At 40.9% G+C, this 21,496-nt stretch overlaps 1 protein-coding gene across 24 annotated transcripts in view; it reads left to right on the plus strand.

Moving 5' to 3' along the window:
* Positions 1-21,496, plus strand: part of NELL1 (neural EGFL like 1) — a 1,048,536-nt gene that overhangs the window by 638,045 nt on the left and 388,995 nt on the right. For 17 of the 24 annotated variants that reach the window (XR_015158062.1, XM_086385555.1, XM_086385554.1 and 14 more), the window contains one exon: positions 12,113-12,235. The exons of 2 other annotated variants lie outside the window; for them this stretch is intronic. Coding sequence is in view for 20 of the 22 variants with exons in the window: in XM_086385555.1 (XP_086241681.1) it covers positions 12,113-12,235 (123 nt within the window). In the remaining 2 variants the exon portion in view is untranslated. Of the gene's footprint in view, positions 1-12,112; positions 12,236-12,310; positions 13,243-19,759; positions 19,849-19,976; positions 20,906-21,496 lie in introns of those variants that run through there. 5 more of the 24 variants (XR_015158061.1, XM_086385566.1, XM_086385569.1 and 2 more) reach the window with 4 other exon arrangements.

Genomic DNA, 21,496 nt, shown 5'->3' on the forward strand with positions numbered 1-21,496 from the left:
TCTGAGGAATCTACAGGAAAATCGTACAACTAATAAGTGAGTTCAGCAGAGTCACAAGCTGTACAAGATTAACACACAAAATTGATTTTATTCCTTTATACTATCAAGTGATACATAGAAATTAAAATTTAAAAAGTAACATCATATTCAGTCACTCTGAAATAAAGTGGAATTCCTAGTTATAAATCTAATGAAACATGTACAGGGTCTGTGTGCTGAAAATTGCAACACTCCAATGGAAGAAATAAAAGTGTAGGTAAATGGGGAAACATACTGTGTTTACAGGTTAGAAGGTTCAATATAGTAAAGATGTCAATACTCCACAAACTGACACATTTAATAAAATCCCTGTGAAAATCCCAACAAGATTTTCTCTAGAAATGGGCAAACAGTATCTAAAATTTATGAAGAAAGGGAGAGGAACTAAGATGACTAAAACAAAATGGAAAGGGCAAAATGAAGGGAATTACTTGGAAGAAAAGTTATGACCAACCTAGATAGCATATTCAAAAGCAGAGACATTACTTTGCCAACAAAGTTCCATCTAGTCAAGGCCATGGTTTTTCCAGTGGTCAGGTATGGATGTGAGAGTTGGACTGTGAAGAAGGCTGAGCACCAAAGAATTGATGCTTTTGAACTGTGGTGTTGGAGAAGACTCTTGAGAGTCCCTTGGACTGCAAGGAGATCCAACCAGTCCATTCTAAAGGAGATCAGTCCTGGGTGTTCTTTGGAAGGAATAATGCTAAAGCGGAAACTCCAATACTTTGGCCACCTCATAGAAGAGTTGACTCGCTGGAAAAGACTCTGATGCTGGGAGGGATTGGGGGCAGGAGGAGAAGGGGACGACAGAGGACGAGATGGCTGGATGGCATCACTGACTCGATGGACGTGAGTCTGAGTGAACTCCGGGAGTTGGTGATGGACAGGGAGGCCTGGGGTGCTGCGATTCATGGGCTCACAAAGATTCGGACACGACTGAGCAACTGAACTGAACTGAACTGAACTGACTGTTGTATGATATGCAGGCTTTCTATACTCACAGTACTCATGGCAGTGTGGAATTGGCAGTGGAATACACACACAAATCAGTGAAACAGAATAGAGAATCAGGAAAGACAAGAATAAAAATACAAACAATTGGTTTTTGACAAAAGCTTTTGCAATTCAATGAAGGAAAAGTAGCCTTTTCAACAAATGACATGCATAGGCCAAAACCTAAACTTCTTACCATATGCAAAAATAAATTCCAAATAGGTCATGAACTTATAATCTAAGAGGTAGAAGTACAAAACTGTTAAGAAAAAAATGGGAGGAAATCTTTGAGATCTACGGCTAGAGAAAGAGTTCTTATATGTGATATCTGATGCACTATTAATAAAGTGAAAAATAGGTAAGCTGAATTTCATCAAAAGTAAAACATTTTGCATTGCGAAAGGCTGCAACCAGAATGAAAATACAAGCTAGAGACTGTGAAAATATCTGCAAATCACATATCCAATGAAGGCTTTATATCTGGAGTATATGAAGAATTCTCAAAACAACAGAAAAGAAAAAAAGATCCAGTTGTAAAATCAGCAAAAAGACATTTCACCAAAGATATAGATGGCAAAGGAACATGTGGAAAGATGCTATCATCATTGACTATTAGCAAAATGACAAATTAAGCTCTTAATGTGGTATCATAACACACACAATATGAATGACTAAAATCGTAAAAATGACAGTTCCAAGTGCTAACAATGATGTAGAGAAATGATCACTCATGCATTGAGAGTGGGAATGTAAAATAGTACAGCCATTCTGGAAGTTCATTTGGTAGTTTCTTACAAAACAAAACGTGCACTTACCAGATGCCCCTATAATCAAACTCTTGGATATTTATCTCAGAGTAATGAAAATATAGCCACATAAAAGCCTGTGCACAGATGTTTGCAGCACCTTTTTTTAGAGCTGCGAAGCACAGGAAACAATCCAAGTCCCTTCAGCATGTGAATGGTTGAACAGACTGATACATTGCTCCAGTGGAATACTATACAGCAGTAAGAAGGGATGAGCTATTGAAGCTACAACAGTCTGAATGCAACTCAAGGGCATTAAATCTACTTTTTAAAAAGTCAGTCTCAAAGTTTAATTAACTGGGTAATGCCACTGTATCACATTTTAAAAATGACAACTATGGAGAACCAGATTAGTGGTTGATAGGGGCCAGGAATTGGGGGTGATGAGGTGTAGGGTGGATAGGTACAAAGGCATAGCATGACTGTGGTGGTTGTGGTTACACAAATTTATACCAAGTTAATATTGCTTAGAAATGCACCCACATATACATAAACACAACGTGAATGCAGTTGGAAAACATGGTAGGAACTGAATAGTTCTGTAGACTACTTAACAGTGATACATGAATGTCAGTTTTCTGGTTTAGATATGATGCTACTGCTATATAAGACGGCACTCTGGAGAGAAATGGTCCCATCACTTCATGGCAAATAGATGGGGAAACAGTGGAAACAGTGTCAGACTTTATTTTTTTGGGCTCCAAAATCACTGCAGATGGTGACTCCAGCCATGAAATTAAAAGACTCCTTGGAAGGAAAGTTATGACCAACCTAGATAGCATATTCAAAAGCAGAGACATTACTTTGCCAACAAAGGTCCGTTTAGTCAAGGCTTTGGTTTTTCCAGTGGTCATGTATGGATGTGAGAGTTGGACTGTGAAGAAAGCTGAGCGCCGAAGAATTGATGCTTTTGAACTGTGGTGTTGGAGAAGACTCTTGAGAGTCCCTTGGACTGCAAGGAGATCCAACCAGTCCATTCTAAAGGAGATCAGCCCTGGGTGTTGTTTGGAAGGAATGATGCTAAAGCTGAAACTCCAGTACTTTGGCCACCTCATGTGAAGAGTTGACTGATTGGAAAAGACTCTGATGCTGGGAGGGATTGGGGGCAGGAGGAGAAGGGGACGACAGAGGATGAGATGACTGGATGGCATCACCAACTCGATGGATGTGAGTCTGAGTGAACTCCGGGAGTTGGTGATGGGCAGGGAGGCCTGGCGTGCTGCAATTCATGGGGTCGCGAAGAGTTGGACATGACAGAGCGACTGAACTGAACTGAACTGATGGAGAGAAACTGGGTGAAGGAGATAAGGGGCTCTTTGTACTACGTTTGCAGCTTCCTGTATGCCTATATTTTTTTCTTTTTTTTAAGGTAAAAGAAATTATCTACATTGTGACCAACATTGTAGATATTTGAATAGCTTCATAATACTCTGGGGTTTGGAAAGAATGAAGGAGAAAGAACAAGGATATTGGGGTTCGAGTCTTTGACATACAACTTACTATCTATATATGTATAGATGCTCCAAAGTCCAATTTCATCTGTGAAATATGACTTATAAGACCTGTTCAGCATATCCCAGCGAGGTCACTATAACTTTTTTTTTCAAAATGTAAACCAGATTACTTTGAACAAAGTGAAGCTGTAGCCAGTCAGATCCCAAATGTAAGACATTTGCAGTCACAGCTGTAGTGACTGTTTCAGTAGCTTGTTTGGATCCTGCTTAATTCACTAAGAAAAAGTGTGTTAGTTGAAAATGGCTGTTGATTACAATGTTACAGAAGTGGATGGGAGTCCTTCTGAGCCATCCCATGAAAAAGAGAAGAAAGGAGAAAGGATCCATGTGATAATGACAATGTTTAATGAGTACTCATTAAGTATTAGCCAACTAATTAATTAAATATTAATTAAATTAAGTTAAATATTAGCCAACATAGCAATAATTATCATCAGTATGGAGAGTTTGACAAAATCATTATTTCTTTGTCCCGAGTGGTTTGATACTCCAAATTTACTATAAACAAGCTGGTCTGTATGTCAACAATCCTAAACATAAATCCTTCACCTTCCCAATCTATAGTCTTGTTTCTTGGTAACTATCACTGAAGCTAAGCAAATGTTTCTTTGTTTAATATCTTTGTGACCCCATGGACTATACAGTCCATGGAATTCTCTAGGCCAGAATACTGGAGTGGGTAGCCATTCCCTTCTCCAGGGGATCTTCCCAACCTAGGGATCGAACTCAGGTCTCCCACATTGCAGGCAGATTCTTTACCAACTGAGCCATCAGGGAAGCCCAAGAATACTGGAGTGGGTAGCCTATCCCTTCTCCAGCAGATCTTCCCAACCCAGGAATTGAACCAGAGTCTCCTGGATTGCATGTAGATTCTTTACCAACTGAGCTATGAGGGAAGCCCAATATCTTCAAAGAGGTATTCTAATTTAAGTGTATTTAGAATTCTATCTGTTCATAGCTTTCCTGCCTGAACTTCAAGCCCTTAAAGAAAAAGAGTTTTCTTAACCAGCTTAACTACCATTCAACAATGAAGTCTGCTCACAAGTAACTAATTACAGTGGGAAAAATAGGAGCAATACTAGTAGTAGTAGTAACAATGATAATAAAATAGTTTACTAGTTACAATGCTATAATAAATATCATATCTATATTAACTGAGTCCTCATCACAACCCTAGGAGATGGGTTGTATCCTATTCACATTTTACATATAGAAACTAGAAGACACTGGCTGTTTGAGTCACTCAAATGCCTATGGCTAGTAAGTGGCATATCCAGGATCATCTAACCCAGGCTGTGTGCTTCTAAAGCCTCTTGCCTCTATGTCCTGCCACCTGTCACAAATGCTTGTCTCACACTGTTTACAGCATGTCCAGCAGCTGGAAGGGGATTTGAGATTTTTAGGAGGAGACCATTTCTTCTGTCACCATCTCTGTCAAACATAGTGTTGAAGGTGCTGATTGCTTTGAAAACTTAGGTGTGACTAAAGAAAATAAGGGGGGGAGTTTTTTGAAACCCTTGTCCTTTGAGGATAGATTGGATTTTCAGTGGGTATTTGGGGCCAGTACAGGATATTCTTGGCATCATAGGATCACTTCCCCAGTGTCTAGAGTCATAAGTCCAAACTCCTCCACTTAGCAGTTTTGTGATGTTAGAGTATTTAATAATGCAGTCTTTAAATTTAATAATGTCTTCATTCCTACATTGTAAAAATGAACATATTTCATGTGGTTGTTGGGAGAATTAAATGATACATATATGATCATTTTAGCTCAGTTGGAGAAGCAAATGGCAACCCACTCCAGTATTCTTGGGAAATCCCCTGGACAGAGAAACTGGTGGGCTGCAGTCCATGGAGTCACAGAAGTCAGACACAATTAGTAAGTAAACCACTACCGCCACCATTTAGCTCAGGGCTGGGCACTCTGGGTTCACTATTTTTAATGTGAAGTAGGGCTTCCCAGGTGGAGCTAGTGGTAAAGAGCCAGTGCAGGAGACAAGAGAAACCTGGGTTTGACCCCTGGGTTGGGAAGATCCCCTGGAGGAGGGCATGGCAACCCACTCCAGTATTTTTGCTTAGAGAATCCCATGGACAGAGGAGCCTGGAAGGCTACAGTCCATGAGGTTGCAGAGAGTTTGACACGACTGAAGTGACTTAGCACAGCACATGTGAAGTAGAGGGAGGTAAAGTCTGGGTTACAGAAGATTTGCTACAGTTTGTCTCCTCAAAGTTAACTAGTTTGTAAGGCATTCATGATAAAGCTTGCAAATCTCATCAGCATATATTGTGATATCATTGCCTCCAAAGTGATGAAAGATATTAAATTTATTAAAAGCTCCAAGATGGGTTAAATTCATATGGTGTCAAGAGCATATGGAAGCCTGCACGGCAAGAGTGTTCATATGAAATGGTATTTGAAGGCAGGCAAGGGCATAGATTTTTCACTTCGTTGTGAGAGTACTCTGAGTCCAGGAAACTCATGACAAGCTAGAGAGGTAGTAATTAACTTATACACTTGTGAGATAGTGATAAGGCTACCTCATCACAGAAGGGGCTTTGCATCAAGAATAGTGGGAGATAACAGGATCAGTTCAGTTCAGTTGCTCAGTAGTGTCTGATTCTTTTCGACCCCATGGTCTGCAGCTCGATAGGCTTTCCTATCACCAACTCCTGAAGTTTACTCAAACTCATGTTCATTGAGTCAGTGATGGCATCCAACCATCTCATCTTCTGTCATCTCCTTGTCCTCTCCTGCCTTCAATCTTTCCCAGCATCAGGATCTTGTCAAATGAGTCAGCTCTTTGCATTAGGTAACCAAAGTATTGGAGTTTCAGCTTCAGCATCATTCCTTCCAAAGAAATCCCAGGGCTGATCTCCTTCAGAATGGACTGGTTGGATCTCCTTGCAGTCCAAGGGACTCTCAAGAGTCTTCTCCAACACCACAGTTCAAAAGCATTAATTCTTCGATGCTCAGCTTCCTTTATGTGAGTCCAACTCTCACATCCATACATGACTACTGGAAAAAACAGCTTTGACTAGACAGACCTTTGTGGGCAAAGTAATGTCTCTGCTTTTTAATAAGCCAACTTTTTCACTCTCCTCTTTCACTTTCGTCAAGAGGCTCTTTAGTTCTTCTTCACTTTCTGCCATAAGGGTAGTGTCATCTGCATATCTGAGGTTATTGATATTTCTCCCGGCAATCTTGATTCCAGCTTGTGCTTCTTCCAGTCCAGCATTTCTCATGATGTACTCTGCATATAAGTTAAATAAGCAGGGTGACAATATACGACCTTGATGTACTCCTTTTCCTTTGGAACCAGTCTTTTGTTTCATGTCCAGTTCTGTTGCTTCCTGACCTGCTTACAGATTTCTCAAGAGGCAGGTCAAGTGGTCTGGCATTCCCATCTCTTTAAGAATTTTCCAGTTTGTTGTGATCCACAGAGTCAAAAGCTCTGGCATCGTCAATAAAGCAGAAATAGATGTTTTTTCTGGAACTGTCTTGTTTTTTTTGCTGATCAGGCAGATGTTGGCAATTTGATCTCTGGTTCCTCTGCCTTTTCTAAAACCATCTTGAACATCTGGAAGTTCATGGTTCACGTATTATTGAAGCCTGGCTTGGAGAATTTTCAGTGTTACTTTACTAGTGTGTGAGATGAGTGCATTTGTGCGGTAGTTTGTGCATTCTTTGACATTGCCAAAGAATGGTTCGTGACATTGTACAGGAGATAGGGATCAAGACCATCCCTAAGAAAAAGAAATGCAAAAAAGCAAAATGATTGTCTCAGGAGGGCTTGCAAATAGCTGTGAAGAGAAGAGCAGTGAAAAGCAAAGGAGAAAGGGACAGATATGCCCATTTGAATGCAGAGTTCCCAGGAATAGCAAGCAGAGGTAAGAAAGCCTTCCTCAGTGATAACAGGATAGGTGTGTTAATTAACCCAATGGGGTAATCCTTTCCGACTGTACATCAAATTGTTACATTGTACATTTTCGGTATCTTTCAGTTCTATTTGTTAAGTATGCCTTTATTAAGCTGATGATGGGAGTGGGGTGGTTGGAGACTGGAAAAACAATAATGGACCAGACTTATGGAATGTTGCATAAAATCCTACATTTCTCCACACTGTTGTTTTACCTGGAGTGCCCTTCTTGAGCATTTCTGGCTGAGAAAACCATGACTGTTTTTAAAAGGCTAGTTCAAATACTATGTCTTTCAAGAAGATTTTTTTGCCTATTAGAAGGCATTTCTTTTTTTTTTTTTTTTTTATTCCTTTATTTCTCATGTGTTCCCCATCCTGAACCCTCCTCCCTCCTCCCTCCCCATACCATCCCTCTGGGTCGTCCCAGTGCACCAGCCCCAAGTATCCAGCATCGTGCATTGAACCTGGACTGGCATCTCGTTTCATACATGACATTTCACATGTTTCAATGCCATTCTCCCAAATCTTCCCACCCTCTCCCTCTCCCACAGAGTCCATAAGCCTGTTCTATACATCAGTGTCTCTTTTGCTGTCTCATATACAGGGTTATCGTTACCATCTTTCTAAATTCCATATATATGCGTTAGTATACTGTATTGGTGTTTTTCCTTCTGGCTTACTTCACTCTGTATAATAGGCTCCAGTTTCATCCACCTCATTAGAACTGATTCAAATGTATTCTTTTTAATGGCTGAGTAATACTCCATTGTGTATATGTACCACCGCTTTCTTATCCATTCATCTGCAGATGGACATCTAGGTTGCTTCCATGTCCTGGCTATTATAAACAGTGCTGCGATGAACATTGGGGTACACGTGTCTCTTTCCCTTCTGGTTTCCTCAATGTGTATGCCCAGCAGTGGGATTGCTGGATCATAAGGCAGTTCTATTTCCAGTTTTTTAAGGAATCTCCACACTGTTCTCCATAGTGGCTATACTAGTTTGCATTCCCACCAACAGTGTAAGAGGGTTCCCTTTTCTCCACATCCTCTCCAGCATTTATTATTTGTAGACTTTTGGATCGCAGCTATTCTGACTGGTGTGAAATGGTATCTCATAGTGGTTTTGATTTGCATTTCTCTGATAATGAGTGATGTTGAGCATCTTTTCATGTGTTTGTTAGCCATCTGTATGTCTTCTTTGGAGAAATGTCTATTTAGATCTTTGGCCCATTTTTTGATTGGGTCATTTATTTTTCTGGAGTTGAGCTGTAGGAGTTGCTTGTATATTTTTGAGATTAGTTGTTTGTCGGTTACTTAATTTGCTATTATTTTCTCCCATTCTGAAGGCTGTCTTTTCACCTTGCTAATAGTTTCCTTTGATGTGCAGAAGCTTTTAAGTTTAATTAGGTCCCATTTGTTTATTTTTGCTTTTATTTCCAATATTCTGGGAGGTGGGTCATAGAGGATCCTGCTGTGATGTATGTCAGAGAGTGTTTTGCCTATGTTCTCCTCTAGGAGTTTTATAGTTTCTGGTCTTACGTTGAGATCTTTAATCCATTTTGAGTTTATTTTTGTATACGGTGTTAGAAAGTGTTCTAGTTTCATTCTTTTACAGGTGGTTGACCAGATTTCCCAGCACCACTTGTTAAAGAGATTGTTTTTAATCCATTGTATATTCTTGCCTCCTTTGTCAAAGATAAGGTGTCCATATGTGCGTGGATTTAACTCTGGGCTTTCTATTTTGTTCCATTGATCTATATTTCTGTCTTTGTGCCAGTACCATACTGTCTTGATAACTGTGGGCTTTGTAGTAGAGCCTGAAGTCAGGTAGGTTGATTCCTCCAGTTCCATTTTTCTTTCTCAAGATCGCTTTGGCTATTCGAGTTTTTTTGTATTTCCATACAAATTGTAAAATTATTTGTTCTAGCTCTGTGAAGAATACTGTTGGTAGCTTGATAGGGATTGCATTGAATCTATAAATTGCTTTGGGTAGTATACTCATTTTCACTATATTGATTCTTCCAATCCATGAACATGGTATATTTCTCCATCTATTAGTGTCCACTTTGATTTCTTTCACCAGTGTTTTATAGTTTTCTATATATAGGTCTTTAGTTTCTTTAGGTAGATATATTCCTAAGTATTTTATTCTTTTTGTTGCAATGGTGAATGGAATTGTTTCCTTAATTTCTCTTTCTGTTTTCTCATTATTAGTGTATAGGAATGCAAGGGATTTCCATCCAGTGAACTTCTTTTCGATTTACCATTGTTTCTCTTAGCAAACATGAGCACACATGCTCGTTTGCCTAGGAAATTCTGAGTTATTCCAGAGTAGTTGTTAGCAAAGTCCCCTTTCACTCTAAAATATGTTCTGTTTATATGATAAAATATAAGGTCACCCACTTATAACTCAGTGCTTCTCCCTTGTGTTCTGGTTAGTGACATATTGCTGTCTGGTGACCTATTTATTAAAATGTTCATGTGAGCAGGGACCATATCTACTCATTTGTATTCCCAATACAGACTCTAATAATTATTTATTAAGTGGATTTAAATAAGTATATTGAAAACTCTTGGAGTCTGATCCTTTATTCTTAGACTTTTTTGAGTTCCTAGCATCTTTTGGTATTGCACCTGTACATATGAGGTGCTTGCTCGGTCTGTAAATGTGGTCGGAGATTCACAGGGCTCTACTATTTCTGGAACAACCTGAAGATGATTTGAGCGCTGACTAGAAGTGTGTCTTCATAAATGTCCTCCCCTCACACTACTTGCTAACCTGTGCACATCCTCTGACAGTTTGAGTTGGTCTTCCGGCCTTAAGACAAATTTTCTTTGGAAAAATGCAAGGTGTTAAGAGCCATGGGTAAGTATCGACTTGACCTTATTGCTTGTGGGGTGACTGAAACAGCTCTACTTTGCAGAATTTAACTTTTCTCTAGGACTCTCTAACCTAGTCCCTGTTAGGAAATTTAAAATAAAAAATTAATGAAGATAGGTGTTTTTTCACTTGATGGCTATATTGATCTAATAGTTTGCTTAACAAACTATATTGAGTGTTTAGTTTTGTTCAGTTAGTGTTGTTTTCTTTGAGGTTTCTAGCTTGGGATTTGAACTATTGTTTTATAGTCTTTTATGACTTCAATAACCCTACTTGATTTTTCTCCTTAAAATTTCTAAGTCCTAGTAGCAGGTGTTAAAGGGAGTAAAGGGAATAAAATTTATCATATTATTTATTTATAGAGGAGTCATTTAGGTGAATATAAAAACTTGGCAGTGATGAGGGTCGAGAGTGTAGTTATCTGTGAAATCTTGATTTCAAACTGGGAATCTTTCACTCTTTCATAGTGTTAGATATACTTTCCCCTGTGTCTTGTGAATTTAGGAGGCCATGACTGTTTGAATATATGTAACTATATTACTGGAGAAGGAAATGGCAACCCACTCCAGTACTCTTGCCTGGAAAATTCCATGGACGGAGGAGCCTTGTAGGCTACAGTCCATGGGGTTTCAAAGAGTCGGACACAACTGGGTGACTTCCCTTTCTTTCTTTCTACAGTTTCTTTTGGGGAAAGAAATGGCAACGCACTCCAGTGTTCTTGCCTGAGAATCCCACGGACAGAGGGGCCTGGTGGGCTGTGGTCTATGGGGTTGCAAAGAGTCGGATACAACTAAGAAACTAACACACATACACACAACCATATTACTATATATCAGGCATCAGCACAGTGGTTAAATTCTGAACCCTGTGAAAATGGTTAATGCTCCTCTGCTAGGCTGTATTTGCTGGGCCTTCCTCTTTAGTTTTACCCTCCTTGTTCTTTTGGAGAAGGGTATTGAGAGGATGAGACAGGTGGTTGGACCACCAGTTGAACCCTGGCAGTCAGAGCCTCCACATGCAATCCCTGTCCTTGTAATATATATTCTGGCCACTGTTCCCACAGTCAGAGCTGTTTCAAGGACACAGCCCTGAAAGAGCAAGATATTGTTGAGACCATCAGGATGTAATATGTGATTGAACCCCATTAAGGCCTCTATATACACTTTTAAGATCTGGTGGGTGAGTGCAGAAATCTACTGGTCTTGCACCCACCCAGAACCAGCCTCATATGTAAGTCCCCTTGCTTATTAAATCTGTGTCTCACAGTCTGGAGTGTCTGCCTCTTTCTTTGGTCTCTCCTTACTCTCTTTGTATGAAGGCCAGTTTCAGATTTTACCCAGGAAGCTTCCAAGGTTTCCAACCAACATGTTCTAAAGAAGCCATGGGCTCTCTCCTATGGGTTTCTTTCCCTTTTCTTTTCCTCAACCTTACAGGAAGGTTTCCCAGCCTTGGGACTGGTGACATATCAGACTGGTTGAATTCTTTGTTGTGGCGTGCTGTCTGTGCATTGTTGAACGCTTGGCAGCATCCCTGCCCTCCATCCACTAATGCCAATAGCATCACCTTTCTCAAAGCACAACAACCAAACATATCCTCAGACATTGTCAAATGTTTCTAGGAGGAAGAAAAGATGCAGAATTGAACACCTCTCCCCCCAACCCCTTGAGAACCCAGCTTTGGAGCCTCTGCAGAAACCTTTGCAGCCATGAAAGAAGCAGTGACCTTAGAGCAGCAGTTAGGAATCATTGTGACTTGGAAAAATCTCTTGACTTCTCTGACACTCAGTCTGTTTCCATTCAAAGTGAAGATAATAACATACATCATCTAGAGCTGTTGAGATTTCAAGGTCCCAATACATGGTAGTCACTTTCATTCTTACCTGGTGAGTTCCAGCTACCTTTTCCAATGTCAGAGATTCCAGCTTCTGAAAAGGTGTCTCTCTTTCCTACCCTGCAAACAGAGCACGACGACTGCGGCAGCGGGCAACACAATTGCGATGAGAATGCCATCTGTACCAACACTGTCCAGGGGCACAGCTGCACCTGCAAACCAGGCTACGTGGGCAACGGGACCATCTGCAGAGGTAGGCTGGTTGCTGCGGGGGTGAGGCTGCCCGTGAGCTGCCTCCCTGCCTGAGTTATTGGTGCTCCTGTCACAGGTCCTTTCTGTCCTTCTGGTGATTGACCCGGACAGGGTTTCCTGTCTCTGGTGGGGTCAGCAGGCAAGGGCGCTGTGCATCAGAGAAGAATACAAATGCTCTGAGTCTGACTTTGGGCTAGAAGGAAGACGATGTGCTTGTGGGTCGAGCATGGTCCCACATCCTGGTGGCTGTCTCCAGCTTTGTCTGATGGTTTGTGTTTGTGATGGATGCGCTGGTGGCTGAGGTGGACGTCTGTTCTCTGAGAGCCCTACTCAGACACCAAGAGGACCCCACTCATGGCCACTCTCTAGGTATCTGCTGGGATATGATGCTAAAAGTTTCAGCCCCTTTCTGTGTTTGGAACAATTCAGAGGCCAGTGCTCTGGCTTTTGTCTGCATTCAGGATAAATTCCCCTTACTCTACTGTCTAATGGGAGCAGTCAGAGTCTGGTCTCTGACTCCACTCAGCTTTTCTCTCTCCTCTCCCCGAACTCTCTCTGTGCCAGCGCCTTATTCCTCTCTATTCCTGCACATGCCAGTCACATTCCTATCTGAGGCTGTGTGCTTGGGCTTCCCCACCCCACCTCCATGCTCATCTCCTTCAGGTCTCTACTCAAGTCTTTGCCATCCTCAGAGACTCAATCTGATCATTCTATCGGAAATAGACCTCTAGGACTTCTCAGTCACATACCCTCCTTTATTTGTCTTAATTAACCCAGCCTCTCAGAACATTATACATCGATGTGTTTATATTTCTGTATTATCTGTCCCCTCATAAGCTCTGTGAGAGTGACCGCTTGGTCATGTCTCCCTGCTCTTTACCCATCAACTAGAATGGTACCCGGCACACTGTAAGCGTCAGCGATCATTCACTGACTCAATCAGCCCAAGAGGAAACAGACATCACACTGAAAAAGAGGCAAGATCTATATTAAAAAAAAAAAAACAAAACAGGAAATAACCCTTTGGTATTATTATTCTCCCCATTTTAGACATCACAACATTGAGACACAGAAAGGTTAAGTAACTTACTCAAGGACACACACCACTCTAGCAGTATTCTTTGGCAGAGATGACATAATGATGATGAGAAATAATATACAGTGACTAAGTCACCAGATTCATGCATTAGATTAGAGGTGAATCTTATTATATTGATTGTATTCTGTCTCAGTGAGGTTGGGGTAAACAGCCTCATGCATGACTAAAAGGGAAATGGGTGAAAGTTTTTAATGGCAAGTTGACAAAATCAATCTACTTTTAAAGTAAATCTGAAGGGTCTTAGAGAGATTCTCTTGATTCCATTGATTTTACTTCTTGAAATATGTTCCAAGCATATGCTTTTGAGGGAGAAAAAAAATGCATGTACAGGGATATTTTTGCTACATTATTTGTATTCACTGAAAACTAAAAACAGCCCAAGTGTCTGGAAGTGGTGGAATGATTTAATTTATTTGGAGTATTGGTTCATGGAATAGAATACAGTGGTTTGAAATTCTGAGCATATGTGTGCACATGCGTATACACAGCTAACTAAAAGACATACTTTTAAGAAAAAAAAAAAAAGAAATAAAACCAAGTTATAGGACAGTACATATAGTATCATCACTTGGCTAATTAATTATTTATAAATATCTATACATATATTTATGTAAAGGCAGTGACATGGCAACCGTGCATGTCACCTTATTAACCGTGGGGACAGGTGAAAAAGAACATTCACTTATTGCTATGAATTCAGTGTTGTTTGTGTCTCCTCCAGTGGGGATTTATATATGTAATATTTGTATGTTTTTTAAAAAGTTCCATGAGTCAAATAAAGAAACTAGCACTCCGTTTTTAAAAGAAGACTTGAATATATTTCTAAAACAAAACGAAAAAGGAACGTAAACATGAATATGATTCCATGGAATATCAAGCCCCTGCTGGTGCGTGAGATCTAATGCTGTAAATCTGAGGAATTGACCTTAATGCGTTTTGTTCAGAGCGATCTTACCTCGTAAATGATCGTGGTTGCACCAGGGGAGTGAGTTTGTTGGCCAGCCCCTCTCTTGCCGTATGTGCTTGGTTGTGGCTTCAGCTTTTGTGGAATTTGAAAGTCCTCACTGCAAAAAATATGAGTTCAAATAATATTCCTGGTGTCCACAGACTCTGAAAATACATCTTCCCCCAAAATTATAAATTAGGGCTAATAATTTTCTTAATGTAATTCTCATGGTCAGTCATGTAAACCTCAATAAAATCAGGAGAATCTTGCATTTCGTCAGTGTTGTGTGGGGAGCCATTGCTGCGGAGATGAAAAATTTGCCAAAGGACTTGGCGAGGTGGGGTTTAGACCTGATTTCCTTACTGGTGGGTTGTCATGTCTGTGTTTTTACATACTACAATTGGGTCAATATCACCTTCAATATTTATCCAGTAGTGTTATTGCAAAGAATTATTAAAGGAATATATATCACTGTTTTAAACTATCAAGTGCTATAAAAGTGAAGACAGTATTATTGCTGGTACAATGATGAAGGACAAGGAAAAGGCAGTCCATGAGTTGGCTTGAATCTCAGCCTTGTGACTGAGGTACCCAGCTATGTGCCTGTTTCAAGGCATACATTTTACCGTTGAGTTTTCCACTTGTAACTGAGTCATTTATAGAGGGAGTTGGACCAGGAGAATCAGACAGCTTTAATTCTTTTTTTTTTTTCTTAATGTTTAAAGCTTTCCTAGACATGGTATTGTTCATGGAATTGGCTACATCTGGGTAGAAATGAATACTGCTAACACTTCTATTAACAAGCAAAACACAGGCAACTGTTTCTTGAACAACGCTAATTAGTGAAAATTCTCTTAGATGGGCTTTCCTGGTGACTGATGCCCATGTAAGGAGTTTTGGTTTGTTTTGTTTTTCTCATGGAGATGGAAAAATACTCTCCCAGCTTCAACAACAATCATCAAGTATGTGCAAGACACCTTGTGGGTGTGTTCACGCATGTTATCTTATTTAATTCCCACCATAACCCTGGGAGGTTGATGGCATTGTCCTTTTTCAGGGGTAAATCTTGAATAAGTCATAGCTGAATCTGATTAAACCTAGTGACTGTGACTGCTTTTAGTTTCTTTCCTCCCCCTGACCTTCCTTTCCTCTTTCTTTTTCTTTCCATTTGTCTTTCTTTTCTTTCTCTCTCGCCTGCATCTCCCTCTTCCTCTCTGGCAGTTGATCGTTTAACACACACACTCTCACCTTCTCTCTCTTCCTCTCTAACTAGAAACTCTCATTGCACTGTCTCTTCCCCCCTTTTTTCTACAATCCATATTTTAAAGTTCACATTCTTGATAAACAGACAAAAGAATTTAAGCTATGCAACATCTGTTGAATATTTTGGCATTTGAGGTTAAATGGAAAAAATACTTGCAAACTGTTGCAAATCAGATTTATATAACCAGACGTAAAGGTTGGGGTTGTCTGTGGAAGAGTATTTATCTGCTTCCACCCTCCGGCATTAACCTAGAACTGAAGGTAGATTTAAGTAGGCAGCTGTTGATAAATTGCTGATAGCCTAAGCCTTCTCTCTTGTCTGTCATTAGGGCTGGATAAGATCTGATGATGCTTGAAAGCATTCTTGTCTTAATGACTGATAATATTGACACTGGTTTCATAAACATACAGTGAGTGTGAATTCTGTGTCTGGAGTGTAGCTTGCAGCATGAAAGGAGCAAGAGGCAAATAAAACAAGATTCAGAGAGATTCTGCTGTTCAGTTTGGGAAGGGGATTTGACCAAATGCTTCCAAACCAGTTGAACAATTTACAAAATGGTACTGTCTCATGTGGAAGAGGCTTATAAAGAATTACTCAAAATACAGAGCTGTGTGGAAGACATGTTATGTGTTAGGACTCCACTGACTGCAGGTCAGAGAAATCTCCTGGAGGGACTGGCTTGTAATTTGCACAACTCGGGGTAAGATGAGTGTGGGATCCTTGTTAAAAAAAAAGTAGGAAAAATCTGGTCTTTAAAGGAACAAAACCATATAGCTTTTTCCTCTCTTCTGGGGTCTCTTCCTCAACCTATCATGATGTTTTTATTTACTATTTAATGTCACTCCTTTGGCCATGGCGATACTCCTAGGGTGAGTACAGACCTTGAGAGGCACTTCAGGCCCACTCCCTACACATACACTTGGCACATGAATCTGGCCCACTGGCTGCAGGCCTCCCATGTTCCCTGACCAAGGTGCTGTGACCTGGTTGGGCAGGGAAGCTGAGCCAGCTGTCTTCCCTTCCCTCAAGCCCGCTGCCCCAATCCACAGCCGATGGGCAGCCCAGGGGACTGTGCTCCCCACTGAGTTCCTGGATCACTGAGGACTGTGCCTGCACGCTGCCTGCTGGGGGCGGTGGGGTGGCTTGACCATGCTCCACTGGAAACACCCAGAGCCTGCGTATCTAAACCCCACCCTCCCTGTGTCTGTGTGCAGGACCCTGCTGGAGAAACAGGGTGGCAGTTGTCCCTGCTCGAAGGGACTGGGGAATAGAGAGCTGAGAACCCATCCTGGAGAGGGAGGAAGAAGTGGGAGTTGTGTTGGGCAGTCCTGACGTGTGGTCCTCTGTCCCACTGAACTTCACTTGGAAAACTTATATTCAAAGATGGAATTATTAAGAACTTGAAGATGGTGACGACAGAACATGAATTCTCAGCCCCTTCTGAATTGGGGGTTCTGTGCAGCTGTGCTGGTTCCATGCTTGTGAAGTAACACCTGTCTATCAGCATTAGTGAGCTTTCCAGGCGGGTCATAGAACCTGAAGCAAAATGGTGCCTGGGACCCAGGATCAGATGTCCAGGAGCTGGGCTGCTGTGAGGTGAGGACTAGGCTGCATATGTCCAGTTCCTCTCTTCTCTCATCAACAATTGAGGGGGAATGAGAAGAAGGGGCCAGAGAAGGCAATGGCACCCCCACTCCAGTACTCTTGCCTGGAAAATCCCGTGGATGGAGGAGCCTGATAGGCTGCAGTCCATGGGGTCACTAAGAGTCAGACACTAAGTTGCTAAGTGACTTAGCAGCAGCAGCAGCAGAGAAGAGGGGCAAAAAGCCAACGGGAAATAACTCCTAGGAAATCAGATAAATGGAAAAGAAGCACCTCCCTCCCCCACCCCCGAATCCACCAAGAATTTCTGCTACTGCTACTGCTAAGTCACTTCAGTCGTGTCCGACTCTGTGCGACCCCATAGACGGCAGCCCACCAGGCTCCCCCGTCCCTGGGATTCTCCAGGCAAGAACACTGGAGTGGGTTGCCATTTCCTTCTCCAGTGCATGAAAGTGAAAAGTGAAAGCGAAGTCTCTCAGTCTAAGACGTGGCAAAATGTTTGTGTTTCTAGTTTCACCTTTATTAAATGAAAGATAGGCAGGGAGCCACTTCGCAAAATTCAAAATTGTTTAACTGAAAAATCAGAGCCATTGGGTTAAGTGGGAATTTTATTGGCTCATCCTCTTAGTATCTGTTCACCTGCCACAACCATCTCCTTGGTGGGAATAGTCTTTCTAGAGTCAGTTTCAAAGCTAATGTGATGCCCTTGCTCAAAACCCACCAGCACTGCAGGAAACAGGGACTGGTGTCACACTCCTGGTGCCCCCACAATGTCCTCTGTTTTCTGGAGAAGTAGATTAATTAGCCACCCTTTGCCCAGTGTTTATTTTCAAACCATGCAAGGGGCTCTTTAAGTACTTTATATTTTGTGGCAATGTGGTTTTGTTTTTCCTAGTCTTCTAAGTCCAAGAAGCCCACCTTGGTCTCAGTCTGGGTGAGCACCCCTCTTCTGTGCTCCAAAGAAACCCTTTAAACACTACTGCAGTCTTTATAATCTCCTGCTGCAGTTGCCTGTTGACTCATCTCTTGATGTGGAGGTCATTGCTGTGCATCTCTGTTTAATCAGCATTTAGCACAGAGCTAAGCATGTTATACGGCTCAAGAGCTTCTTGATGAATAAACACATGAAGATGCCTTCCTATTGGAACATGCACTTGTTTGTCTAGAAGATTTTACAAGGAAGTGAAAGTCCGACCTAGGACACAGCTTCTAGAGCCTTACCCCAAGCTTGAGGAAATCATTGCTCCCACAGGTAGATGTGCAAACTGACTTTAATGTTGAGTCTGATTGCTAATGGATGACTGACTTTCAAAGAAAATCTTTGCAGTAAAATTCATTTCACTGTAGAAGTTCCTGCAGCATAGGTGAATTCTTAAGGCACTTCAGAATGTCACGGTACTCCAAACTCATTTATTATGAGCATACTTGCATTGAGGTGCATGTGCAGAGGGGCTGCTTCTAGAAATTTCTGTTTGAGGGGATGCTGGATCAATTGTATAAGAAAGATACAGTTGGGAGCAGAAGGCCAGTGAAGTTTTGATATAGACAGAAAGGTTAGTATGACCCTTCATATTAAAGATCTAAATGAAGTCCTGAATTAATAAATAATAGACATATCTCACATGCACAAAGATGCTTTCAGAGACTCGAAGGCAACATGAGAGGGAAGGAGAGGGAGAATAAAAGAGTTGTTTTAATAACATATCACTGAAGATAATAAAAATTAGTCAACTGCTAGGCTGTGAATCAGAGAAGTGATATTCAAAGATTTTGAAGGAAAATAGCAAGGGGACTAGGAAAGCCTTTGGCAAAAGTACTTAGAGTACTCTAGACAGAGTTTTGAAATGTGGTTAACAGAATGAGGAGGAATTCAGGAAGATCTCAGTCTAGAAGTCTGCCTTCAGATGTGCAGACAAAATGCTGGCAAGAATGGTGCGAGACAAGACTGAATGATTTTGTGGGATGGTTTGACCCATTTAGACCCAAGGCTATTTGTAAAAACACATTCATATTGATAAATTGATAAGGGTTGTGAGTATATTTCTGAGTTATTTGAAGTAAAGCCTAAACTCATCAACAAGGCTCTCGAGGCCCTGTGACAGCTTGGCTGCCTCTGAATATTCCAAGTCTCATCTCTTAAAATATCATCTTCCCCTATTTCCTCACCAGTCATGCTTATGAGTTAACTAACCTTACTCCTAACAGAACAGCCAGATGACCTCATGCTCCTCTCCTCTCCTTGGGATCATTTATTACCCTGGAGTGAATTTGTTCGTCCTCTTATTCTGGTTGAAATCCTGTTCATACTTGTTAGGCCAGCTCAAGACTTGTGCATTCTGGGTGCTCAGTAATTAGGTAATGATGCAAAATGAGACTTGGCCAGTTCATCTGACACAAATCAACTCTGCTCTTGTAGCTTGATGTATTAATTACTACTAAATCTAGACCACCAGTGAGAAAATCAAAGGAAAATTAAAATTTTAAAGCCTGTGCTTGTGCAATATCTGTTTCAATGTTTTAGAAAATCATCAATGGACCTGCTACTTAAGTTCAAAGACATTGTCTGTTGTACATAGAAAATTCATTTATTCTATTTTATGTTTCATTCCTACAGATGCTGAATGCCCCATAAATACTGAATGTCCTGTGGATACTGAATATAATTATACCAGAAATGATTAAATCCTTTAGCCTGTTTTGAGACACTAAGCAGCCCAAGTATGACTGGTGCTGCTTCTTTTTTTAATTTTTTTTTTTTGCATCTGTTAATATTTTCATTTATTTTTTTCCATCTATTTCAACAATTTTTTTTTAATTTGACCTCTTTTTAGACTCATTCACTTATTTACTCTGCAGTTCTAAAGTGGGCTATGTTTAGAGCTGGAAGACATGTCACATGCTGGAGAGCCAAGGTAATAAGGGAAACATGACAGGTTACCAAGCATTTGCCCTTCAGGTTCTGAGAAATTTCTATTTCCATAGCCACCCGCCCATCCCCGTGTGGCACGTGCTTATGGAGGGGGCATTGCCTTTTCATACTGTGTCCTGGCTTTACATAAGCAATGGAAACCGTTCAGGAGACTCAGATTAGTATTCCACTATGTGGTCCCAAACAGCATGGAATCCTTTTCTTTGCTGCTTATTTAACTTTCAACTATAGATAAACTTGAGATCACTTGTTCCATAAAAATGGAGTTTTGTTTTTTTTTTAACTCTGAGTACATGTTGGAGGTTTAGAGTGTTGCCATTGTCCTCTCCCTTCCTACAGTTTCAAATCAGTAGAAAATAGATGTAGCTCAGCTAGGGAATCAGAGTGTGGCCTGTGTCTTGGGCTGTCTGGGATCGTCAGGCCCCATTTCAGGGCCACCCTCTCCCACTCTGTCAGTTGTAGGGGGAGGAGCTGGAAGAGAGGATGCAGAGTCCTGACGCGCAGAGGTGGGCAGTCCTGGAGATCTTACTGTGCCTGCGTGTAGGAGACCTGAGAAAAGAGATGACTTGCATTGTGCTGGGTCGTGTCTTAGGGGCACACATGATCCAGTCTTCATCTCACTTGCCAAATAGACACTTCTCATAAAGGAAAAAAGCTATTACTTGGGTATGGAAACTCAGAAACTGAAAACAGTCATTCCACTGCCATTCCTTCCTGAGGGCTGGAGAAGAAAGCATGACAAAGACTCTCACCTCCACTGTTCCATCTCCAGAAATGCTAACCTATTTCGGATGCATTAATATGATCACTAATAAAAGTAGACTGATAATACCACAATACTGAGTATTGTGGTATCAGTACTGCAGTGTTAAGCAGCACTAAAATAACTTCAGCCTTATTTGTAAACTCACTGTCGTGAAAATTCTTACCAAGAACTGTTACTAAGTTTAGATCTGTATGTATGTATTACAGTCCTTAAGGGGAGCAGGAAGAATGCTCTATAATACTGATTTAATTCTAAAAGAGAGGGAAGAGTCTTTAGGCCCACGAATGTATTATTATGCTTAAAATTTCAATAATGCTTCCTATAAAAGATGAGACTGCAGCTTGAAAATAGAACTGATTGTATAGTTTAAGCTATCAAGAGGCGTTATGTTCATCAGCTTGATAAAGAAAGGCAGAAAGACACAGAAGCTGTATCGCAGTCTTGAAATGAGCAGGGGTGCATTAAGAAGACAGGTACAAAAGGGAAGCTTGTGTGGTACAAGGTGCAAAATACTGGTTGTGTTATTTTGACTTAATAAGGAAGACCTTGATGTAGTCTTTTCATATCCTCTCCCTTCAAGTGCATTTTTTCCTGGGCAAAAAAGAGTCTCTTGGATGCTCTTAAAGCACTTTCCATCACTTACCAAAATCAGTGCT

This window comes from Bos grunniens, chromosome 29 (assembly GCF_055505025.1).
Source record: "Bos grunniens cultivar Pamir isolate PY7600 chromosome 29, Bosgru_T2T1.0, whole genome shotgun sequence".
NCBI classification, from domain to species: domain Eukaryota; kingdom Metazoa; phylum Chordata; class Mammalia; order Artiodactyla; family Bovidae; genus Bos; species Bos grunniens.